This window comes from Phlebotomus papatasi, chromosome 1 (assembly GCF_024763615.1).
Source record: "Phlebotomus papatasi isolate M1 chromosome 1, Ppap_2.1, whole genome shotgun sequence".
NCBI lineage: Eukaryota > Metazoa > Arthropoda > Insecta > Diptera > Psychodidae > Phlebotomus > Phlebotomus papatasi.
In genome coordinates this window covers 92774255-92796758 of record NC_077222.1, presented here as the reverse complement: position 1 = coordinate 92796758, position 22504 = coordinate 92774255, and the positions used below count along the sequence as shown (strand labels likewise).

At 33.1% G+C, this 22504-nt stretch overlaps 1 protein-coding gene across 1 annotated transcript; it reads left to right on the top strand.

Annotated features, from left to right (window-relative positions):
• The first annotated feature begins 487 nt into the window (after positions 1 to 487).
• Positions 488 to 19041, top strand: LOC129809513 (uncharacterized). Its single transcript, XM_055859372.1, has 19 exons — positions 488 to 752; positions 5052 to 5252; positions 5319 to 5504; positions 5562 to 5631; positions 5694 to 5820; positions 6437 to 6619; positions 7265 to 7499; positions 7574 to 7919; positions 10883 to 10967; positions 11011 to 11115; positions 11162 to 11366; positions 11422 to 11619; positions 11679 to 11867; positions 13469 to 13538; positions 13608 to 13734; positions 13791 to 13970; positions 14042 to 14202; positions 14536 to 14612; positions 18670 to 19041. The coding sequence occupies exons 1-19, from the start codon at positions 596 to 598 to the stop codon at positions 19014 to 19016; spliced, it is 3249 nt and encodes a 1082-aa protein (XP_055715347.1). The 5' UTR covers positions 488 to 595; the 3' UTR covers positions 19017 to 19041.
• Positions 19042 to 22504: the final 3463 nt, after the last annotated feature.

Below are 22504 nucleotides of genomic sequence, written 5' to 3'. Positions count from 1 at the left end.
TGAAGGTGTCATGATGTCCAAGACTCGTACCATCTTTTCGATGATCTACCTCTTGGTCTCGTAGTCGATGCTGGAAGATTTTTTTGGACTCATTACGCGATAAAAAGAGGAGTTCAGATATTCGCGAGGAGTGTGAAGTCCAGGACATTGTGCGATGGTCAAGGTCAAGAAGGCGATACTGGAGAGATCATGTGAACCGAATGGACGACACTAGACTTGCGAAAAAAGAGAACTAAGATCATGAAAACTTAATTATATTTCTGTTTCTTATTATTTTAAATATTTGACAGTATTTAAGAAATAAGAGTTTTCTTGTACAAGATAATGAATACGATAAATACATCACTTCTCACGTTGAGTTTCACACAAAAATCATCAACAGTTCAATTACAGTATCTGTGTACTCTCGCTAATGACTCACACTTCAATACAATAGAACATATTGTGTTCTTTATAAATAGAAAGAGAATTTTTCTATGTTCTCAATACTTGTTTGTAAGTTCTCAAAGGCACTATAGTGTCCTGAGTGTTTTGTGAATTTATGTTAGTGTTTTTCCTATTTTTCCTTAAATCTTTTGTGTGAACTCATGGTGAAATGCTTCTTTTCGTGCTTGCAATTTGTGCTTGTGTACTTGTTCTTCATCACTTCTGGACAAATTGGGAGCTGTACAAGCTTTCATGGGTGATGCCAGGACCGTTCATGATCCCCTTTCTGGGGAATGCCCATACCATCATCGGAAAGACACATGAAGGTGCAATTTTGATTGACAAATCTTGAACGATACATTACCTACAAAGCTTATAAATTGTTTAGTTCTTGAGAAATTTCATACCATCAAGCTCAAAAGTTACAGTGCCACTGACTGAGAACTATTTCAATGAACGATCTTTAGAGAGAATTTTCCTAACAAGTTCAAAACCATTATAAAACAACCAAGGAAGAAAAATTACAGAGGTTGGAAGGAATCCTTATGATGAGTTTCTTGTGAACTCTCTGAAAGTACATTCCTGAGCGAGTGTTCTGGTTTATAATGCTCTTTGGGAATTAAAATTGCATTTGTGTTCATATTTTTATCAAAATAGTTTTATAGGGAGAAACAAAAACTATTATTATGTGAGCAACGCTTTTTTATTCTTATGAAAAAATATTCTTCTGAAATTCTATATTTATGGGAAACTTTTTACAAACATAAAGTTTTTCTTTGAGAATTATTTGTTTAAAAATGATAGAATTAAACTAATATATATAGGGGAAAGTGTGATATCTACGGTCGACTTAAGCTTTGAACAACTCAATATTTTCTTTATGTTCCTAATGGATTTGATCCATGGCTTTTTTCAGGAAATTTGAAGCATCGGACTAGGTATTAAAATATAATATTATAACGAGTCAAATTCATTAAAAACATATTGAAAATAATGGAATTGTTAGAAGCTTGAGCCGTCTGAAGCTAGGGCGCTTTCTCCCATCATGGAATATGGAATAGACGTGACACATCTCGTGTGCATAATTCGGTTAAATAGTAGTTTCATCTATAATTCTTCTAAAAGCAACTAGAACACACCACTGCACTGGCTAATTAAAACCCATGACTAATTTATCTGCAGGCTAATTCAATCCCGGTTTTTCTTATGTGTACACCTAGTAGATGTTTTTCTAATTAATGAACTCCCAAATATTTACTTGTCACTCGGTTCCTTCTCAATTCTCTGCTCAACTCGGCTTCAAGCCTTATAATCGCAATATTTTTCTTTCAAGCTCCACATAGTTGATTATCATTATTCCGTTAGAGGACGGTGACCCTAAGTATTTGAATTTAAATACATTAACGGATGGAATAGTACTAGAGTTGTGCCCCTGTAAATTCTAAGAAACTATATACTGAGCCATAAAAGTTGATTATTTGGTGATATTAAAAATTATATATCTTAAGAAATCTTAAGTAAAAGATTACATTTGAAAGGCAATGAGTCCCTCATACGGGCTTCGGATCTAAGGCGCAGTCACATGTCATAGCTCTATCTTCTCAATCAATTCAGGACAAACAATTCAGAAAAAGTAATAAAATTGATTATTATTTAGAATTTTGAGAACTTCGGAAACTAGATTAAAACTCTGGTTTGAAGACAACTTTAGAGAGCTAAGGCCTTTAAAAACTTTTTAATATAAATTTATCTGACTTTTAATGGGAATTTCGAATGTAAATTTTTATAATAAATCCCAATTGCCTTATCCTTGCGTTATTTAGATTCCAGAAACTACATCATGAATAATATATTATTCATTATGTATCCATAAAATCTATAAATACGGTTTTAAAGTTAGTTCTGTAAACTACCGATCGGGTTCTTAGGTTGGAAGGATTTATAGGAAATGGGCTCTCAGTCCACACGTCCTTCTTCTATGACGTTCTAGACCGCACTGGCTTTCTCGGCTCTCCAACCTATAGGTATAGTATGTATAGTGACAAAAACCCTGAAAGCAATGACACCGCAACGGCTTAGAAGCGGCCCAGGGACGGATTTTAATAGTAAAGTTTACAACTGCTAGGATTTTTTCAACGTATACAATTCACTGGATATAATAGGTTTACAGTTCTATGATATCTTACTAAGAGACCTTTACACCCTAGACATATTCAAGACTTAAGCCGAGAGATGGCTTACTGGGAAACTGATGAGATAGTCTAACCAATATTTAAATTATACCCAATATTTTGATTATACAGTATCAGTCAAAAGTTTCTTGACAAGGTTATATTCAAGAAATTGGGTTTAAAAATGAAAAATTACTTTTAAAATTGTTCTTTCTGCAAATGAGTTGTCTGTGATCTAAAGTTGTTATTTGCGTTTAAAAAAAAAATATTTCTTACCAAAAAAATGTTTTCTAAAAGTTATTCTAAAAGTTAGTCATCGGCCGATTTGGAGACGTTTGGAAAAGTTAGTTAAAATGGTCAAATACGTCCAACCAACTTCTTTTAATCCCGTTATGTTTTTAAGTAATATCATTTGAAAAACAAATGGCGGATTGGTACAGTAATGTTCAAATTATGCATATAAAAGTGATGCGTTAAGCCCTCTGTTTCGGCTTAAGGCATAGGTCAGTCCAGCATATTACAAAATTTCAATGAAATCTTTACAAATAATGTGAGGAAGAAACCTTTTTTGGAAAGATTTGTAGGGTGGAATCACCGGCTATCGCCATGTTTAGGAAAAAATTAAATTCATTTAATCATAACTTTTGAATCCTTGTTACAAGATAAGTCAAATTTGACACAAAGTTACTTAGATGTATTGGCTCTAGATACGTGAAAACAATAATCCTAGAACATAACGCTGGACTACTTAAAAAACTGATTTTTATTAATAATGCAAAAATAACCATTTCGTCGCCACTTTTGACCACTTTTCGCCAGTTTTGTAAAATTTGTAACCACTTCTCGCCACCCACTTGAAAAGAACCACACTCGGTTATTTTAGGCAATGCTATGAAAAGAATACATTCACCATTTCTCTTTCCTTGTGATCACTTTATTATTACTCTCTTTAAATGATTTTTCTTCACTTTTATTTGAGAAATCAAATTATGGGGCTTTTGCAGAAAGTAAACAATGCAGATTTGACAACTGAGAATGTACGAAGTGAAGTTAGCGTCGCCTATTGAAAAGATATGGCGACAGGTGGTAAAATCAATTCCAGAATATTACCACTTCTCGCCATGCCTCATTTTTATACAAAAATAATATAAAATGAAATATTAATTGACTAAATACAAATTTTATGTGTTCCACGAGTGCAATTAAATATTCAATAGACAAATTATTTACCCAAATAGGTATTTTTGGCCTGATGAAAATTTGACGACACTTAGTACATTTGGTAAGAGATGTTGGATTCGATGCACTTGCTTAAAATATTGCTCTAAAAAGTGATCAAAATCGTGAATCCAAAACGAATAATTATTATTTTTCGATTCTATGCGTAGAAGCAGAAACAATACAAAAAAATTGCGACTCATTTATTTCATAAATTGCGAAAAATAGCGATTTCAATGTAAGTGGCGAGAAGTGGGGCACTGGCGAGAACTGGTGATTCCACCCTATGCCTGTAGAAACTCGCAATTCCCATATCAACGGACTGCTTTACTTATAAAGGTCGCTGTATCCAAAAAATGATTACAGTCCTATAAATAGACTTTAAGAATATACGATTCTATTATATTGCTTTACGTAAAGTATTCTATGATACATCAATAAATTAGAGTCATTATTTAAAGGTATTCCGAAATTCAGATTAAGAATTGGTCGGTAGAAAATGAAATTTTATCAGTGGAATTTTAAATTTTGGCCGGTAAAACTCCTAAATCTTCACAAAAATTAGTCTAATTTAGATAGTTATGCCTCCGGTATACTTTTAGGTCGGTAAAATTTCATGCAATCCAAAATTCACGTCCCTGTCTTTTTTTAAATATTTGCATAAGTCTATTCCACTCTTTCGGACTTAAAATTGAGAAGAAGAAAAGTGTGAAAGAGTATGATAGACGCTTGCAAAGCTTGAAGGAATGTGAATATTGACTTTATGAAAATTTTCTTTAATTGGGGCAGTTGCATTTTCGAATTGGGAAAGTTTTGAAATTGGGCTTTTTTTTCCTTTTTTACCTACTTTTAAGTGAAACTGATCCTCACTATGTTATTATTTAACTCCATAAACCATTAGTACAATTATAATACTTTTTGATTTTAAAGCCCAATTTCAAAGCTGTCCCACTTCAAAAGTGCCCTACTTTCTTCTAATATTAAAATGGATTTTACTTAAAAAAAATCAATAATATATTAATAACAAAAAATAAATATGTAAAATTAAATCTTAAATTTTCCATGAAAAAGACACGGATTGACCTTACTGCTTTTCTCTCCTTTATTATCCTTACTAGTAGGAGAGAAAATCAGTAAGGTCAATCCGTGTCTTTTTCATCGTTTACAATCCAAAGTGACCGAATTTCCCAACTTAAATTTTCCTAATTTTTATATGCATTTTAATTTGATTTTCAGGTCTTCTAGAGTTACTGAATTCAGTGGTAGCCAACTACCCTAGGCCATTGATGAGATACTGGTTAGGGCCCAAACTCTACGTTCTAATAAGAAAGCCTGAGGATATGCAGACTGTTCTAAATGCTCCTGAATGCCTCAATCGCGATGATGTATATAAATATGTGACCAATCTTGCTGGCAATGGATTAGTCGCATTACCAGGTAATTTAACCAGATTAATCTATAAAGAATAGATATTTTATAAGGATTTAATTTTGTGAATTACAGTTGACACGTGGAAAGAACACCGAAAATACCTCAACCCAACCTTCAGCCTTAAGATCCTTCAGAGTTACATGCCAATCTTCAACAAAGAATCTCATACCCTTACTAATCGCCTTAAGGACTTCATTAGGAAGCCTGCATTTGATATCTACCGGTTTATGGATGCATGTACTTTGGACATAGTTTGTCGTAAGTTTAGTAATTGTACAATATATTGATCTAAGCTAAAAGAAAATCCTCTTGCAGAGACAACCATGGGGAGCGAGATGAACATTCAAAAGAATCAAAACAGCGAGTATTTAGAGGCCGCCAACAAGTTAGTACGGAATGTCTAATTTACTGCAATTTTCTATGACATTGGTTTCTTTTTTTTTGCAGTTTACTCTCAATAATTACCACACGCATTTTCAATCCACTTTTGCATTCGGATCTCCTATTCCGTTTCACCAAATGGTACAAAATCGAGAAGAAAAGCATCAATATCGTATTTGGATTTGTAGATAAGGTAAGATACTAATTAGACCGGTAAAATTGATTCTTTAAAGTTGTTTTTCCACTTCGGGATTCGTAGAAAAATCAGCATCAATTCATAGAATTCGCGATTAGACGAGTACAATCAATTGATCCGATGTAGGTGATAATCAATAAAGACGATTCAATATAAATGTTAAAAATACATCTTACCATAATATTATTCAGCATCTTGACTCAGAACTTGAACTTGATGTTATGTGAGAAATTTTCCCATGATGCACCATTCCTCATTCACACTGAATTGTTCAGAAATTCTATCGAAACTCACCAGCTCATGTACCAAAGCTCAGGTATTTATAGGTAATTGTAATAAAATGGTCTTTGAAATGTATCATATTTCACCTTATTGGGTGAACTCCTACCAACAAGAGATCCGGTTTAAGCAAAAACAGTCGAAACACTCAATTTACTACTGCAATATCGCTTTGAGAAATCTCAAAACATGTTTGACATGCAATTGTACTGCTGTATATTACTTCTCCGTGTTTCACTTCAAAGTCATGTGCGGGAGAATTAATAATTAAAAGAGAATTTACGAGACTTTTTTACTACAAGTAAGAGTGATTGTTAATGTTTTTTCTTTGCAGATTCTTCAAAATAAAAAGAAAGAATATCAATTGGTTCAGAAGAAGTACTCCAAGGAGGAAGATGAAGAGATTTCATTTAAATCACCTCAACTCTACATTGATCAACTTCTTAAACTGTCGATGGAAGGGAATTTATTTAACGATGAAGATGTTAAGAATGAATCTAACACTATAATTTCAACGGTAAGTTTTATTCAAAATTCAAAAGGAAAAGGGAAGTGTGCAAAAGTAATTTAAATTTAAAATTTTTGAAGTTTCACATCTTAATTTATTGAAACAAGCGCCTGGCAAGTTGGTCTTTTTATATGGAGCTATTTGAAGCCAATTCCTAAATTGATCTCGGACTCAGCTCACAGTGCTCCAAGGGAAAAATTTATTTAAACAAAAATTTAGTATATTTATCCCTCCATACGGAAAGGTATCTTATAATACGCAAAAACTTCTCACTTTTTAAATATTTAGCATAACGATCACGAGTGCAGAAAAATTCCCATACGCATTTGTATGTGAAAGTAAGGAATTGGCTTCAACTTTGAAGGCCACTCGCCGGGGACTAGTATTGAAAAAAGTATATTTTTTATATCCGAATCAGATAATTAGAATATTAATTAAAGAAATTCAAAAATTTAACTGAAAATCGAAAAATGGACGTTAGATTTAGATTTAGATGTAATATTCAATGTTTTTGGATTAATTTTATCTTACCTACGTTCAACATATTCTGAAAATTATATATATACATTTTTCTCTTAGAAATTGATGACCTCTTTATTTTAATTAATATGACATTGACAGAAAATCCCCCTTTATAAATTTGTCTTAATACAGGGCTTCGAGAGCACGGCACTAATCACATCATACTGTGTTCTAATGATGGCAATGCATCCTGAAATCCAAGAGAAAGTGCTCGAGGAAATTAGGGCAGTTGTCACTGATCCGACTAACGTCAAGTATGAGGAGTTAGGAGACTTAAAGTACACCGAAAGGGTAATTAAAGAGACCATGAGACTCTTTCCCACAGTACCAGCAATTGCTCGAGTGGCGAGTGCTCCATTTCAGTTGAGTAAGTCTCTTCCGTCTCTTGAGTATCTTGTGGAATTCTCTAACCGCACCATCATCTCCCATCTGTCTCCGCAGGACAATTCACAATTCCCGCCAACACACACTTTGTCATTAGTATCTTGACTCTGCATAGAGACAAAGAGGTGTGGGGACCCAAGGCTGACCAATTCGATCCGGATCACTTCCTGCAGGAGAACTTTGAGAAAGTTCACCCCTATGCCTATGTCCCATTCAGTGCTGGTCCCAGAAACTGCATCGGCATAAAATATGCATACATGTTGATGAAAGTTCTTGTGGTGCATCTTGTGAGCAATTTTAAGTTCGAAACCAGCCTATGTCTTCCAGACCTCAATCATCGTGTAGACATCACATTCAAACTAAATAACAAGCATATGGTGTCAGTTCTTCCGAGGAATAATTAACTTGGATTTCAAACTTGGAGTTATAAAGCAATTTAAAAAAAATTGAGATTAATAATACTCTGCAGGAAGTTATTGTGATTTGTATTAATTCCCTTAATAAAAAATCATTTTTATCATTTTTTTTATTTAGATCTTTGAAAGTGTTTAGATTCTATGTAAAGTTATGGCAAAGGGAAAGCGTCATTTTCTCTAAGGGTCCCATAAATATGTTTTATTTATTTTTAGAAGAATAAATAAAAATTATAAAACCATGATACTTTGAGCAGTAAGATTATGAATCGATCTACTGCGATTTTTTGAAATCAAAAATGCAATTTTAATCAACATGGTGAAAAATTGATTAAATACAGTATGACTCCATTAGATCCATTGCGTTTGGTTCTTATATTCCTGCAATTTTCTAAGTTATTTGTTGTTCAAGTTAGTAGTTCAATTGTTAAAAGTTTTCTCAGACTCTTAGTTAACCAATGTAATTAAAAATTTTGATAAAGTTTTATATTTAAATACTGTGCTCCTTTTGAAAACGTACCGTGTTATACTTGTAAGCCCCAGACTTGCCGACTGGCAAACCCAGCGGACATTTGACCATTTGACATCTTTTGATGTCACCATCCATGAAAATGGTCTTCTCCTGTGTGTTATAATGGGACAACATCATGGCATGACAACTTTTCTCCCTCTTGCACACTTACGCGATTAGGATATGACACCCCTGGACTTTGGCGGCGATCGCTAATAGAGAGAGAGTATTAATTAACCTTTAAGGACGAGTGAGACACCGGTGTACCAAAAACAAAAACAATTTTTTTGACTATAGAAAGTTATTCTGTCCTCCAAATATTCCGAAAAATTAGGTTTCATTTTAGGGACCCGGTGTCCCATTTGTCCTTGAAGGTTTAAGAGACGGATAAGATAGAGAGATAGTTAGAGACTAGACTCGAATGAGTAAGAACGTGCTGCGTGCAGACCAGAGGGACGATCTGTTTGAAGGAGGGGAACGGGTGGTAGGGGGAAGTGGGACACCTTTGAAATTAGGATTTTTCTTCTATATCCAATTAGAACTGAGACATATCATAATGTAATTTAGCTTCTCAATCTGTTTGTGCAGCTAAATTATATCACGATAAAGCTCAATTTTATTTAAAAGTATTTAGTTGAAAAATCCCAATTTCAAAGGTGCCCCACTTCCCCCTAGGTTTAAGTCTCATCCCTGACCCCCTTTCTAAGAGCTCTCAGATCCTTTAATAATTACTTTTGGTACGCGGGTAAATTATGACGGAAGTAAAGTATACATTACTATTAAAAATGATTTATTTTATTTTGAAAAATAATTCTCAAATTTGGAATTAATGTAAATCTTACTGCCCTATTAAACCAGATATGTTTTTGTACATTTTTTACGAATAAAAACTATCTAAAACCAACCCAAAATTTATTTTTATTGTTTTAGTGAATATTTTAAATAGTCTACTTCCAATAATAAATAATACACACACTATGTTTTATTTTCTTTTAAGCATAAAAAAATTATTATTACTGAAGCTCAAAGAGAGAGTAGTATTTATATAAGTGAGATTATAAGAAATACTATCAATTTTCAAGCTTCGGTAACCCCCAATAAAAAAATATTATCTAATTTTTTTTGCTCTCAATGCTTTTCCATGCCAGCAAAATCCCATGTTTTTTGCTTTATTTTTAAACCCTTTGTTAATATTTCTTTTTCTGACATGTTTTGAGAATATCCCAGATCAATGTTTCATCCGTAACATAGCTATGGCCCAAAACAAAATGGCATTCTTAATTTTCAAAAGTCAAAGTTCAACTACCGTGAAAGGATGATTTTCAACCAATTTGCTTCAATGTAGATTTTTAGAAAGATTTTGATATCTACAAATCGGCTATATAGGGTCCAATCACTAACGAGATGATACAATTTTTTATTTCAACACGATTTTCTGAGTTACGAACCAATTTCATGAGTAATACACTTACAGTTGGTGTCAATAGTTTGTTTCCATAAAATTTGGCAATTAACGACATAAATTCATTCCAACAGTATCTCTGGACGATTTCCCACCCTTTAACTTTGTGTAATTTGCCATTTTTAAAATAAATTATAAATTATTAAAAAACAGATTATTTCTTATTTATTTATTATCATTTTTATATACAATTTACCATTGATAACTTTAAAAATTTACAAATCCACCATTTGCCTCTCAAATGACATAAACTCAAAATGTAACTGGATTACATTAAGTTGGGTCCATGTTTTGACCATTTTAAATTAGTTTTTTAAAAGAGGCAACGAACTTTTGATTTCTCAAAAATTACCAACTTTTGGTAAAAAATTATTTTTTATATGAATTTTTTTTTGAAAAATACAAATAATATCGGTTTACAAAGAACTCATCTGCATAAAAAAAATTTGAAAAAGTAATTTTTTCTATCATTTTTTCAGTTGTTTTCTCAAACATGCATCAGGCTACAAACTATTGACACCCACTGTATATGCACTCTCTAATCCATATGAAAAGACAATTTACGAAGAACTCTTTTTCGTAAGTTTGAACATTTTGCATTCTTTTCAACTGGCCACTTAAAACTCTTCAGGCACTAATTTGAAAAAAAACTATCTTACAAACCTCTATAAAGATTTGAGAAAAACATTTAAGTTCATAAAATTTCTGAATATTTCTTTTTATTCTGAAGAAAAAGTCTTTAATTTTGAGCATTTAAATATTAAACCGTTTTCCTTTGTAATTTGAAGTTGATGACTTTCCGTTAAAACTCCCACGTGTGATCTGTTTTTTCTGCATCTCCACCTCAAAGTGCCGCTATGAGGCAAATTAGTGACTAATTACAGACATATTGCATGAACTAGACTACGATTATAATATAGCCATCTAATCACGAGATGACTAGGTGTCTTGAAAAAAACTCCCACGGAAATTTCCACTAGTCAATTTTATCCGCTTCTGGCCAGAGATCTTCACGTACAGCCAGCCGGATTGCGAATGATGATGCAAAAATGCATCATGGGCAAGGTACAGCGTTATGCAAATGCTTAATGGTTCATTTTTCGCGAAGGTACTCGAGTATGTGTGCGAGATGGTGGACTCTAAGGCGTGTGCTATCATCGGACGCCCAAGTTGTATTCCCGATTCAACTCTTGCGGACCAATGGGCGATCAACGTACGATCACCATTTCGTGGCTGCTTGACAGAGACATTATAAAAAGGCAAATCTTCCGGGTGAGAATCTCCAGTTTTCACGCGATTTTTCCCGGAAAATGTGGGTATTTTTTGTGCTCATTATTTCTGCCATTATCTTGAGGCACCTCTGGACCAAGAAAGAACTCTACAAATTATCATGGAAAATGCCTGGGCCCTTTGTCATTCCCTTGATTGGGAACTATCAAACGACCTTTGGGGTCTCCAATGAAGGTGGGGCATTTGGTGATTTTATCGAGATAGAATTATACAAAATTGTGTTGTTTAGGTCTGTTAAAAATAGTGCAATACCTCACATCAAGCTTCAAGGGCCCTTGTAGATGGTGGATTGGGACGACTATGTACGTCATTGTTAAGAGTCCAGAAGATATGCAGACTGTCCTTAACTCTCCTCAGTGTTTAAGTCGTGCGGAAGTTTATGAATTCTTGAGGTCTTTCGGAGGGGAAGGTTTAGTTGCTCTTCCAGGTAAGGGCCGGAGTAATACCTCTGAATGAGATTTAATCTACTAATTATTTTATCTAAAGAATCTGAGTGGAAAGTTCATCGAAAGCTGCTCAATCCAACCTTCAGCCTCAAGATCCTACAAACCTATATGCCAATATTCAATAAGGAAGTCAAGGTATTGGTCTCAAGGCTTAAAGGACTTACTAACAAGAAGGACGCTACGGATATTTATACCTATATGGATGCCCTAACTCTTGATGTTGTCTGTCGTAAGTACAGCATTGTTACACTCATTTTAGTGTGGAATGTTAAATATTAAGGACATATATATTAATATCGTAAAATTTCAAAATAGGTGAGATTAAAAAAAATAAAAGAACAAAATTACAAATAGAGTGGATCTAACCCTTTAAGGACGAGAGGGTCAAAAATTAGGGGTCTGAAAAATTACTTTTTCTGACTTTTTAGAGCAAAACAGAGCATTAGAAGGTCGTATGAAAAATTTCAATTTTGGGTCACCGGTGACCCAATCATCTTTGAAGAATTAAAATACTTTCCGTTCGTGTTATTCAAATTATAAAATTAAGACTTATTACGATTTACATTAAAAATTAGTAACATTTCAATGAAAAATATCCTTAAGAAAATATAAGTTTATTTATTTAATATGTACACAATTTTAGGAAATTTTACAAGTGGCGGAAAGTGGTGATAAAAGTGGCGAAAAGCAGTGAATCTTTATCTTACTTAATCTTACGAAAATGGGCAATTTATCAATAAAGATATCAGATATATCAATAAAGATATCAGGTATATGATGAATAGGATTTAGTTCTAAAATTGATTCTACTTGATCAGAGAACTATCTCCGTCCTCACTTAATAATAATAATTAATAATAATTAATAAGAACACTGGACCCCTCGACCTTTGGCAAGCGTGATTTCTTACGATGCATTTTTTTAAAATTAATGTAAGGTTTCCAGTACCATACCTTGAGAAATTAGTGCAGAGAAGCTCATTGGATTAATTTAAAAAAAAATCTTTATCAAGAACTAAAATATTTTGCAGAATTTATTTCATCAACATTTTAAAATTGAAATTACTCTAAAATTTTCTGCAAAAAATAAGAATTAGGATAAGTGTACCAAATTTCGTCGAGCTTGTAATTTCGACCACTTCAATGTTGTTCAAATTTTTATGAACTTTAGTTTTTGGATACTCTAGAGATTATACAATGCAAAAAACAAAAAATATCTCTTCAACTATCGAGGTGATGTGAAAAAGACTTTGGAAAAAACTTCGAAAAGAACAAGGAACTTATGAGAATCAATGTGGCCGAAATATTACCCAAATCTATGTCTATATTTTTAAAAATTTTAAAATATATTAAGAATTATTTTAGAGAAACAAATACAATAAACTATTTACAAGGTTCCACACAACGTTTCTTAAAAAGATGTAAAAAAAAATCAATTTGTATTTAAAATATTACATTTCAAACTTAAGACTTTGGTGGTTGTACGCAACTATGCCGAAACTTGGCACAGTTACCCTAAATATAGTTAGGCTTTTACAACAAAATCTTAATTCCAAAAAGGACACGATTCTAATTGGGGCAACAAAAACATATTTACAAAACAAAAATAATAATAATACATGACCCATTACTATGACGATCATATCTTAATGAACTACAATGATACGAAACATTTTACGAGCACTAGCAGTTAAGAAGTCTTCCAAGAAATTTTGCATTCCTAATTTTTAATCCCATTTAATCTTACAATCTATAGCTATATTATTAATGCGTTGTTCTATTGCATATTAATACTTTTATTTGCAATTTTTCGCAAACGATCGCACGGAAGAAACAACTATGGGTACGGAGATGCACATTCAGAAGAATCAGAACATTGAATACTTGGATGCTGGTAACAAGTAATACGCAATTTACATATGTTTTTTTTGTGGAATTTACATTCTATAAGTGACTTGCATGTCTTCTAGTTTATTGTCCATAATTACAACGCGAATGTTCAATCCCCTTCTCCATTGGGACTGGATCTTTCGGCTCACACCATTCTACTGGGTTGAAAAAAAGAGTTCTGACATCACCTTTGGATTTGTCGACAAGGTTCTTATATTTCTGGTTTTAATTGCTGGGCGGAGCTAAAGTTTAGTATTTTGCAGATTCTTCAGAAAAAGAAGATCAACTACAAGCCCCCTGAAACATCAAAGTCGGATGATGATGATGATCTTCCACTCAAAACGCCTCAAATCTATATCGATCAACTTATGAAGCTCCGAATGGTCGAAAAGAAGTTCAATGATCGGGATGTGGTCAGTGAAGCTAACACAATTGTGGCTACCGTAGGTTACCTTAGTAATTATCCCAAACCTTCCAGACCTAACCACTTTTATTATATCTTTCTGTCTTCCAGGGCTTCGAAAGCACAGCTCTCGTTAGTTCTTATTGCATTCTAATGCTGGCCATGTTTCCAGAACATCAACAGAGGATTTACGAAGAAATTAAATCCATCATGCCTAATAAAGAAGATGATGTTCAGTACGATGATTTTGGAAAATATGAGTTTCTAGAGAGGTTAGTATAACAACAATGAATCATAAATCAAGATACTTGTTAATTCAATGGAATATTTTTTGTAAGGCGATTTTAATTTACTTTGTACATTTGCGTCATAAAAGCCACAGAAATTAATATATTCAGAATTATTCTTGGAAAAATAATCGTAAAATTCTAGAGCATTTTAAATGAATTTTATTGAGATTCTGCATATAAAATTCTAATTCACAATAAATTGTGAATTAAAAGCTTTTCAATTAATTACCTTAAAAGCTTTCTAATTATAAAATGTCTCATTATATATTTTATTTCACTTTTTTTTTTAATTTTGATCAATATTAATCACTGCAGATTTGCTAAAGAGACAATGCGACTCTTTCCATCTGTTCCCTTAATAGCCAGGACAGCAAGTGCACCTTTTGAATTAGGTAAGTTCTTTAGAACGTAACATCATTAATTTCCAAATGGTATGTCTTCTTCTAATCTAAATATCTTAGCGCATTACGTGCACCTTAGATTAAAATATATTCCTTATTCGAATTCAGAGGAACACATATTAGGATTCTTTATAAATTATTTGGATTTATTCATTATCATGAGAGACTTAATCAAATTTATTCTGTTTATTCAGTCGTCAGAGCTTAGATTTATCTATTAGATTATATTTCTTAAGCGGAGAAATATTTTGGGACAAGGGGCATTTCTCTAATAAGAGTATGTGAAAATTCGAAATCTTCGCAAACTGGGCTAAAATCAGAAAACTGAAAACCGCTTTATTGGAATCTTCTATCTTCAGATCTAAGGTTTATGACTTACACTCGTAACTTTTACATAAGTTCTTAAGCTGTCTACACATATGAGCATTTTTTAAAAAAATTCTTTAAAAAATTTTTTAAAAAATAAAAATGGGTCGGTTTTTTTTACAAAATTGCTTACATACCAGGCAAATTTCTGTAAAAAACCCATTTTTTTACAAAAATTTTCACTAGTGTAGAGCCGATTCTTTTTAAAAACCTTTTTAGGGTTATTTTTTAAAGAATTTTTTTAAAAAATGCTCATAGTGTGTAGACAGCCTTAGAAGGCATTTCTTTCTAATAATTTTGACTTTATAATCAAGGGCTTATGTCCAATTCAATTTAAAATAGAAGAAAAAAGCCCCATTTTAAATGTTCACCAATACATAGGTGCCTCACTTTCCCCTATGCTGTTTTTCAGTCCTTTTGACCCACGTAATGCCTTAAAACCAATTAAGGTCTTAGGTCTTAGATTTTGAAAAACCTCTGAAAGGTTTTGGTCTTTGGAACTCTGGATCCATGAAAACTGATACAAATCGCTCGTCTAAATATTGCTTTCTTGATTGCTTTACAGTATATCTTAAATACTGTAGAAAATTACCCAAAGAGACAAGTAGACAAACCAAACCTGAACAAAAAAGAGTTTCCTTGAATAAATTTATTCATTAATTTATTTTTAATCTCTTGTCCGTAATACGATCGCGTTAACCCCCCCCCCCACGCCTCTCTATCCTATACCATTTCACGAATAGATTGGAAATTAATTCAGTACCTACCGGTCTTATATGAGATCCTGAGATTTCCTTATACACTTACTTTTACCTTAAGGCCTTTACACATTGGGAGCAATTTTTCTAAAAAATGATTCTTTTAAGAAAATTTCGCCTATCATTTTAAGGCCTATACACATTGGAAGGAATTTTCGTCAAAAATTGCTTTTTTGAAGGAAATCGTCTGCACTGGTGTAGGTACAAACGTCAAAATTCTGTGAAAAATGCATTTTTTGACAAAAATTGCTCATAATGTGTAAAGACCCTTATGGTGTCTACACACTAGAAGCAATTTTCATCAAAAATTGCCTTAAAAAAAATCTGGCGTTTCTGCTTACAAGGATAGGGGAAATTTTCTTTTAAAAGGAATTTTTCTTTAAAAAAAATACTCCTAGTGTGTAGAAGCCATTAGACAGAAACGTCAAACTTTTTTAAAGAAAATTTTGACAGAATTACTTTCAATTTGTAGAGCTGTAGGGGGTATAGATCTGTTCTATGTCATGATAAACTATGATATATAGCTTACAAATTTTTCCCTGTAGGGGAAATGCTCATAATTTTGTCCAGTTTCTTATTTTGGACACTTTGAGGATAACATTGGACACTAAAAACAAATTGATTAAAATGATGGATTTTTATTCCAATATTTGATGAATAATGAATTCTATCTAAATATTTGTTCTTTTTGGAAGATTTTAACACTAAATACGTTAAAATTTGAATATGATTTGAGTTGAAATTACTTTGTTGAAAATTCAGTGTGAGCAATTGCTTACGAGAAATATGACAGAACTTCGTGGCTTAGGGGAAATGCTCATAATTTTGTCCAGTTTCTTATTTTGGACACTTTGAGGATAACATTGGACACTAAAAATAAATTGATTAAAATGATGGATTTTTATTCCAATATTTGATGAATAATGAATTCTATCTAAATATTTGTTCTTTTTGGAAGATTTTAACACTAAATACGTTAAAATTTGAATATGATTTGAGTTGAAATTGCTTTGTTGAAAATTCAGTGTGAGCAATTGCTTACGAGAAATATGACAGAACTTCGTGGCTTACTTCAGTCTTATTTAGTTTTGGTGAAGTACTAACAAAGTTTGTTCGCTGTTTTTGAGTGATATTATTGAATATTCATTGAATATTGTGTTGATTCACGTTACTGATGTTTTGTACATTTGACCTGAAGTGAGATTTGCCTTGTGAATTATATTTTTCGTGTGAAAAAAGGGAAATTTTTTAAGACATTCACCAGTGAGGTGATGATTCTTATTTTGGACAGGTGTTTTTCTCACGAAATTTCGTAAAGTTTTAGCTTTTGTGATGACTAGGTTGGACAAATGCCTGGAGAAACAAAGGAGCATCATCTCTACGAAAGAGATGTAGCGAGAAATGCCTTGAAAGGCTCCCGGAAAGGGCAGGGAATGAGCGAATCCGCACGTACTTGGAGTACCGAAGTCAACTCACTTTAATGAATGATATGGAAAGTTTCTGGGCTTCTTGTGACATTCCACGTTTCCCTTACATGACCAGGAAGAGGACTTGGCAAGATTGGTTCATAAAATGAAGAACAATGGGCATCCTGTTGAGGCGGATTATCTGTCCAAATTTACAGACAAGTTGTAAAAATTAATAACCAAGTTGTCCAAAATAAGAGTCAAATTCACCTCTACATATCAATTCATTTTTAAACGTATTAAAACTAATTTTAGTAAAAATGAGATGATAAATAGCTTGCCAAGTTTCTAAACAATCCTTCTGAAAAGAGAGTAACAAAAAAAGTCAATTAGTATTGAAAATATCGCACTTCAAACTTAGGATATCGATGCTTATATGCAGACTGTCCAAAATTATGAGCACTTCCCCTACTTCAGTCTTATTTAGTTTTGGGGAAGTACTAACAAAGTTTGTTCGCTGTTTTTGAGTGATATTATTGAATATTCATTGAATATTGTGTTGATTCACGTTACTGATGATTTGTACATTTGACCTGAAGTGAGATTTGCCTTGTGAATTATATTTTTCGTGTGAAAAATGGGAAATTTTTTAAGACATTCACCAGTGAGGTGATGATTCTTATTTTGGACAGGTGTTTTTCTCACGAAATTTCGTGAAGTTTTAGCTTTTGTGATGACTAGGTTGGACAAATGCCTGGAGAAACAAAGGAGCATCATCTCTACGAAAGAGATGCAGTGAGAAATGCTTTGAAAGGCTCCCGGAAAGGGCAGGAAATGAGCGAATCCGCACGTACTTTGAGTACCCAAGTCAACTCACTTTAATGAATGATATGGAAAGTTTCTGGGCTTCTTGTGACATTCCACGTTTCCCTTACATGACCAGGAAGAGGACTTGGTAAGATTGGTTCATAAAATGAAGAACAATGGGCATCCTGTTGAGGCGGATTATCTGTCCAAATTTACAGACAAGTTGTAAAAATTAATAACCAAGTTGTCCAAAATAAGAGTCAAATTCACCTCTACATATCAATTCATTTTTAAACGTATTAAAACTAATTTTAGTAAAAATGAGATGATAAATAGCTTGCCAAGTTTCTAAACAATCCTTCTGAAAAGAGAGTAACAAAAAAAGTCAATTAGTATTGAAAATATCGCACTTCAAACTTAGGATATCGATGCTTATATGCAGACTGTCCAAAATTATGAGCACTTCCCCTAAATCTTGTTTCATCTACAACACGTAACATTATTTTTGCCATTCATAGGTACTTACTCGTAATCTCAGTACCTCAACTCTCGATCTTTTTTCTTAGTCATTATCGTAACATCATAACTAGACAAGGTTAAGAATCAGCACAGCTTTGAAAACCGTTAATTATTTGAAAAAATATTTATTGTGTTGCAATGAATATAAAAAGTATAGATGTGTTTCATGTCCTGACTAATTTATCTTTCAAGGAGAGTACACCATTCCTACTGGAACTAATATCGTCTGCGCCATAAGCATGATGCAGAGGGATAAGACAGTCTGGGGTCCAAATGCAGATAAATTTGATCCGGATCATTTCCTGCCTGAGAATCTCGAGAAGGTCCATCCATACGCCTATCTCCCCTTCAGCGGTGGTCCAAGGAACTGCATTGGAATCAAATATGCCTACATGTTTCTCAAGACAATCCTCATTCACCTAGTGAGCAATTTTAAATTCCGGACGGATCTTAAAATGAGCGAATTTCGTCATCGGATGGACATAACGTTCAAGCTCATCAACAAGCATATGGTGTATGTTGAAAAGCGAGATGCATAAAAATAATAAATCAATTTAAAGTGTGGTTAAAGTCTCGTATCTGAACAAAAAATATTGCTGATGGTTGTGATTTATGCTGTTAACCCATTTCACACGCCATGCATGTAAATTGGCAAAATATCAGTCAAGAGAACATTGTCAAGTTTAAGAGGCAACTATTAAAAGTGCTCCATTTAACATTCAGTAGGTTGCAAATACACAGAAACTGAAGCTTCAAATAAAGCTGATTGGAGGGTGAACCAATGGTTTTCAATGGACTTTAAGAAGGAAAACCTAAGGTCTCTAATAAACTCAAGTTGATCCTCGAGAATATTCAGTCTATAAAATTTAACTAGGATAAAGTGCCCATGCTTTGAACGGTTCCAAGCTTTATAATGACTAAATTTTTCCTATGTTTCTAAATAAATGCGACTCCGCAATATATTTTAAAAATAAGACACTTTCCCCTAGTTTTTAAAATATGGATGAGATGAGTTACATTTATTGAAAAACATACGAAAAATTTAGTCATTGTAAAGCTTGGGACCGTGTAAAGCATGGGCACTTTCCCCTATAAAGATTTATCTCAAACTGTCTTAGGGTCTAATACGGACTTCAGACCTACGACTTAGCCATATAGCTTAACTTCTTTAATTTCTTATAAGTCAAATTTTTTTGGAAAATTTTGAGTTAGAATTGGATAATAGGAGTAAATGGTCCATTAGATTCTGATCAACCAATAAAATTCCTTCTTATTTGGGATTTTGAGACATTCGAGAACTGGGCTAAACCTCTAGTCTTGAGGCCGCTTAGATAGACTCAGTCTGATCCTCGACATTTCTTAGCTTGTAAATTTTGGCAATGAAGGATTAGGTAAAGGATATTGATGCAAAGGACTTCTAATCGATGATCCGAAGCTCTAAGTTCAAAACAGTTTATGATAAAATTTTACTGGAAAATTCCACAGACTAAACATTCTCGATGATAAGCCTCATTCTATTTGGGCCCTTAGAGCCTAAATAGACTCAGGCTGATCCTCAAGAATATTTAGCCTATAAAATTTGGCAGTTAAGGATTAGATAAAGGAAATTTATGCTAAGGACTTCTAATCGATGATCCTGAGCCCTCAGTGTATGAAAATTTGGGATAAATCTTTACTGTCAAATTTTACAGGCTAAATATTCTCGAGAATCAGCCTGAGTCTATTTGGGTCCTTACACTGAGGACTTAGGATCATTAATTACAGGTCTTTACGTAAATTCCTTTTATCTAGTCTATTCCAAATGTCACAGGCTAAATATCTGAAAGGGGAAATTCCCTGTATATTTTCGAATAGCAAATGACCAAATGCAAACTACCGGTCAAATTCTTATACGGGCTTCAGACCTAAGGCTTAGCCATCTGGCTTAACTCCTCTAATTCCTTATCAGGCACGATTTTTTTTAGCAAATTGTTGTTTAGAATTGGATATTTAGGGCAAATGATCCAATATATTTTAAAAAATCATTAAAATTCGTTGTTATTTAGATTTTTGAGACCTTCGGAAACTGGGCTAAACCTCCAGTCTGAAGCCGGCATTAGGTTGGAAGGATTGACAGCGAATTGGCTGCCTTAAGGTATTTGTCCGCTACACATTCTAGCGTTAAGCCGGATTCTCCTGAGAGACCCAAGTCTACACGTCCTTCCACTGAGAAAAAAAAGAGAGTGCGATTAACATTTTTTCCTCATAACATTAACACTTTTTAGGTGTAAAAATATATCAACATTTTTTAATGTTAATTTTACACCTTTTTAAGGGTAAAATGGGTAAAATTAACATGAAAAAAGGATAACTTTAACCCCTAATACACCTAAAAAGAGTATTATTTACACCGATTTCGGATCAATACTGCAGGGTAAAATTAACATTTCCGGAATGTTATTTTAACTTTTTCGGATTTCTCTCAGTGTCTTCTCTGACGTTCTAGACCGGACTGAACTCTCTCGGCTGTCCAATTTATAAATACAGTGACAAAAAGACCCAGAAGACAATGACACCGCAGCAGCAGAAACAGCCCAAAAACGGATTTGAATAGTAACATTTATAACAGCCAGGATTTTCGCAAACGTTCAATTCATTGGGAATAGCTTTACACAAAAAAAAAACAAATGTATTTCCTTATCTTCAACATGGTTTACAAAAGTTTGACAAATGAGTCTTAAACTATACTTTACTGCTCTACCCTCCCCTACATCACCTTGCATCCTATCCTGTTTTGTATATGAATCTTCAAAGCATATATTACATTTAAATAAATAAAATCTCACCATATTTCAAGAATGCGTCCAATTAATATTCCCTTTAAATTCCGTAGTAAATAAATTGCACGAAAATTGGCCAAAAATTTAGAAGGAAGCTCTACTAATAAATCTCTGGGAATTTTTGGGTGAAAATAAATTATTCAATTAGTGTGAAACATGCACAGTCCCTAATTGTTCAACCACCCATTCGTACAAAATATGTGGTGATGTTAATTGATGCAAGCTATTGTACAATTTTCAGAATACTTTATCGCAATTAACGATCAGCAATTAATCAATTTGTGTCACCAATAAATTAACTTTAAAGTCTTTTTTAAATGCAACACAACGAGTTCTTCCGAGCTTTTAAAGCAATCCCTTGGGAAGAGCTTCTCCTCACTATCAAGAAAAATTTATGTGAAAAATATTTAAATGAGAATCTTCATGAGATTATTGAATTTTCAAGCCAATTGCAAAAAAAGTGGTTCATTAATTAAAACCACTTCAAATGGAAATATTTAATAATAATTTCTGTGTGGAAATCTAGTGGTTGTTTAGTCAATTTATTCTAAAACGAGCACATTGTACTGTGAGGTTTAACACTATTTCTGTGGCATTGTTTATCAGAACTGACTCAGTGATACTTCATGGAAAATTGCTCATTATAGCCACAAACTATTCCACAAGCTTTTACCATTCTGAGAATTTTCTGGATGTTCGGGAAAATTTATCTAATATTCAATGAAAATTTAGAACACTCATATCATTGCTCGAATTTAAAGAGAGAACAATATAGCACGCACAACCTTTCAGTTACATATGTGGATTAATCATACCCATTACTATAAGTCCAGCAAGGGAATTCTGTTATTTTTCTGCATGTAAGTTCGAAAATGTGATTTATAGATTTTTTAATGAAATTACTTTATTTTGTGATATTTTGCAAATACAGTCCGTCTTGGTTCATTTGTTCTGTAAAGTCCATTATCATTTGAATTGCCAGATATCCCAAATCCTTTCCGATAATCATTAATAGTAATCACCTTTCCGATTTGAGAGCTCTCTCCGGTTAAGGTTTTTTTGTACCGATTCGAAGAAGGTAAATTAGAGAGAACTGATCTCTAAAAACCGGTTGGAAGTTCGAAAGTTTAAACCGATGAGTTACACAAAAGTGAGGAAGTTCATCAAAAGGACATTTATTTTAATGTAATTGCAATTTACACTTTATA

Coding starts and splice junctions, on each gene's coding strand:
- LOC129809513 (XM_055859372.1), top strand. CDS start 596: ATGCTTCTTTTCGTGCTTGCAATTTGTGCTTGTGTACTTGTTCTTCAT. Junction 5,253..5,318: donor TGGATTAGTCGCATTACCAG/GTAATTTAACCA, acceptor TGTGAATTACAG/TTGACACGTGGAAAGAACAC. Junction 5,632..5,693: donor TATTTAGAGGCCGCCAACAA/GTTAGTACGGAA, acceptor TTTTTTTTGCAG/TTTACTCTCAATAATTACCA.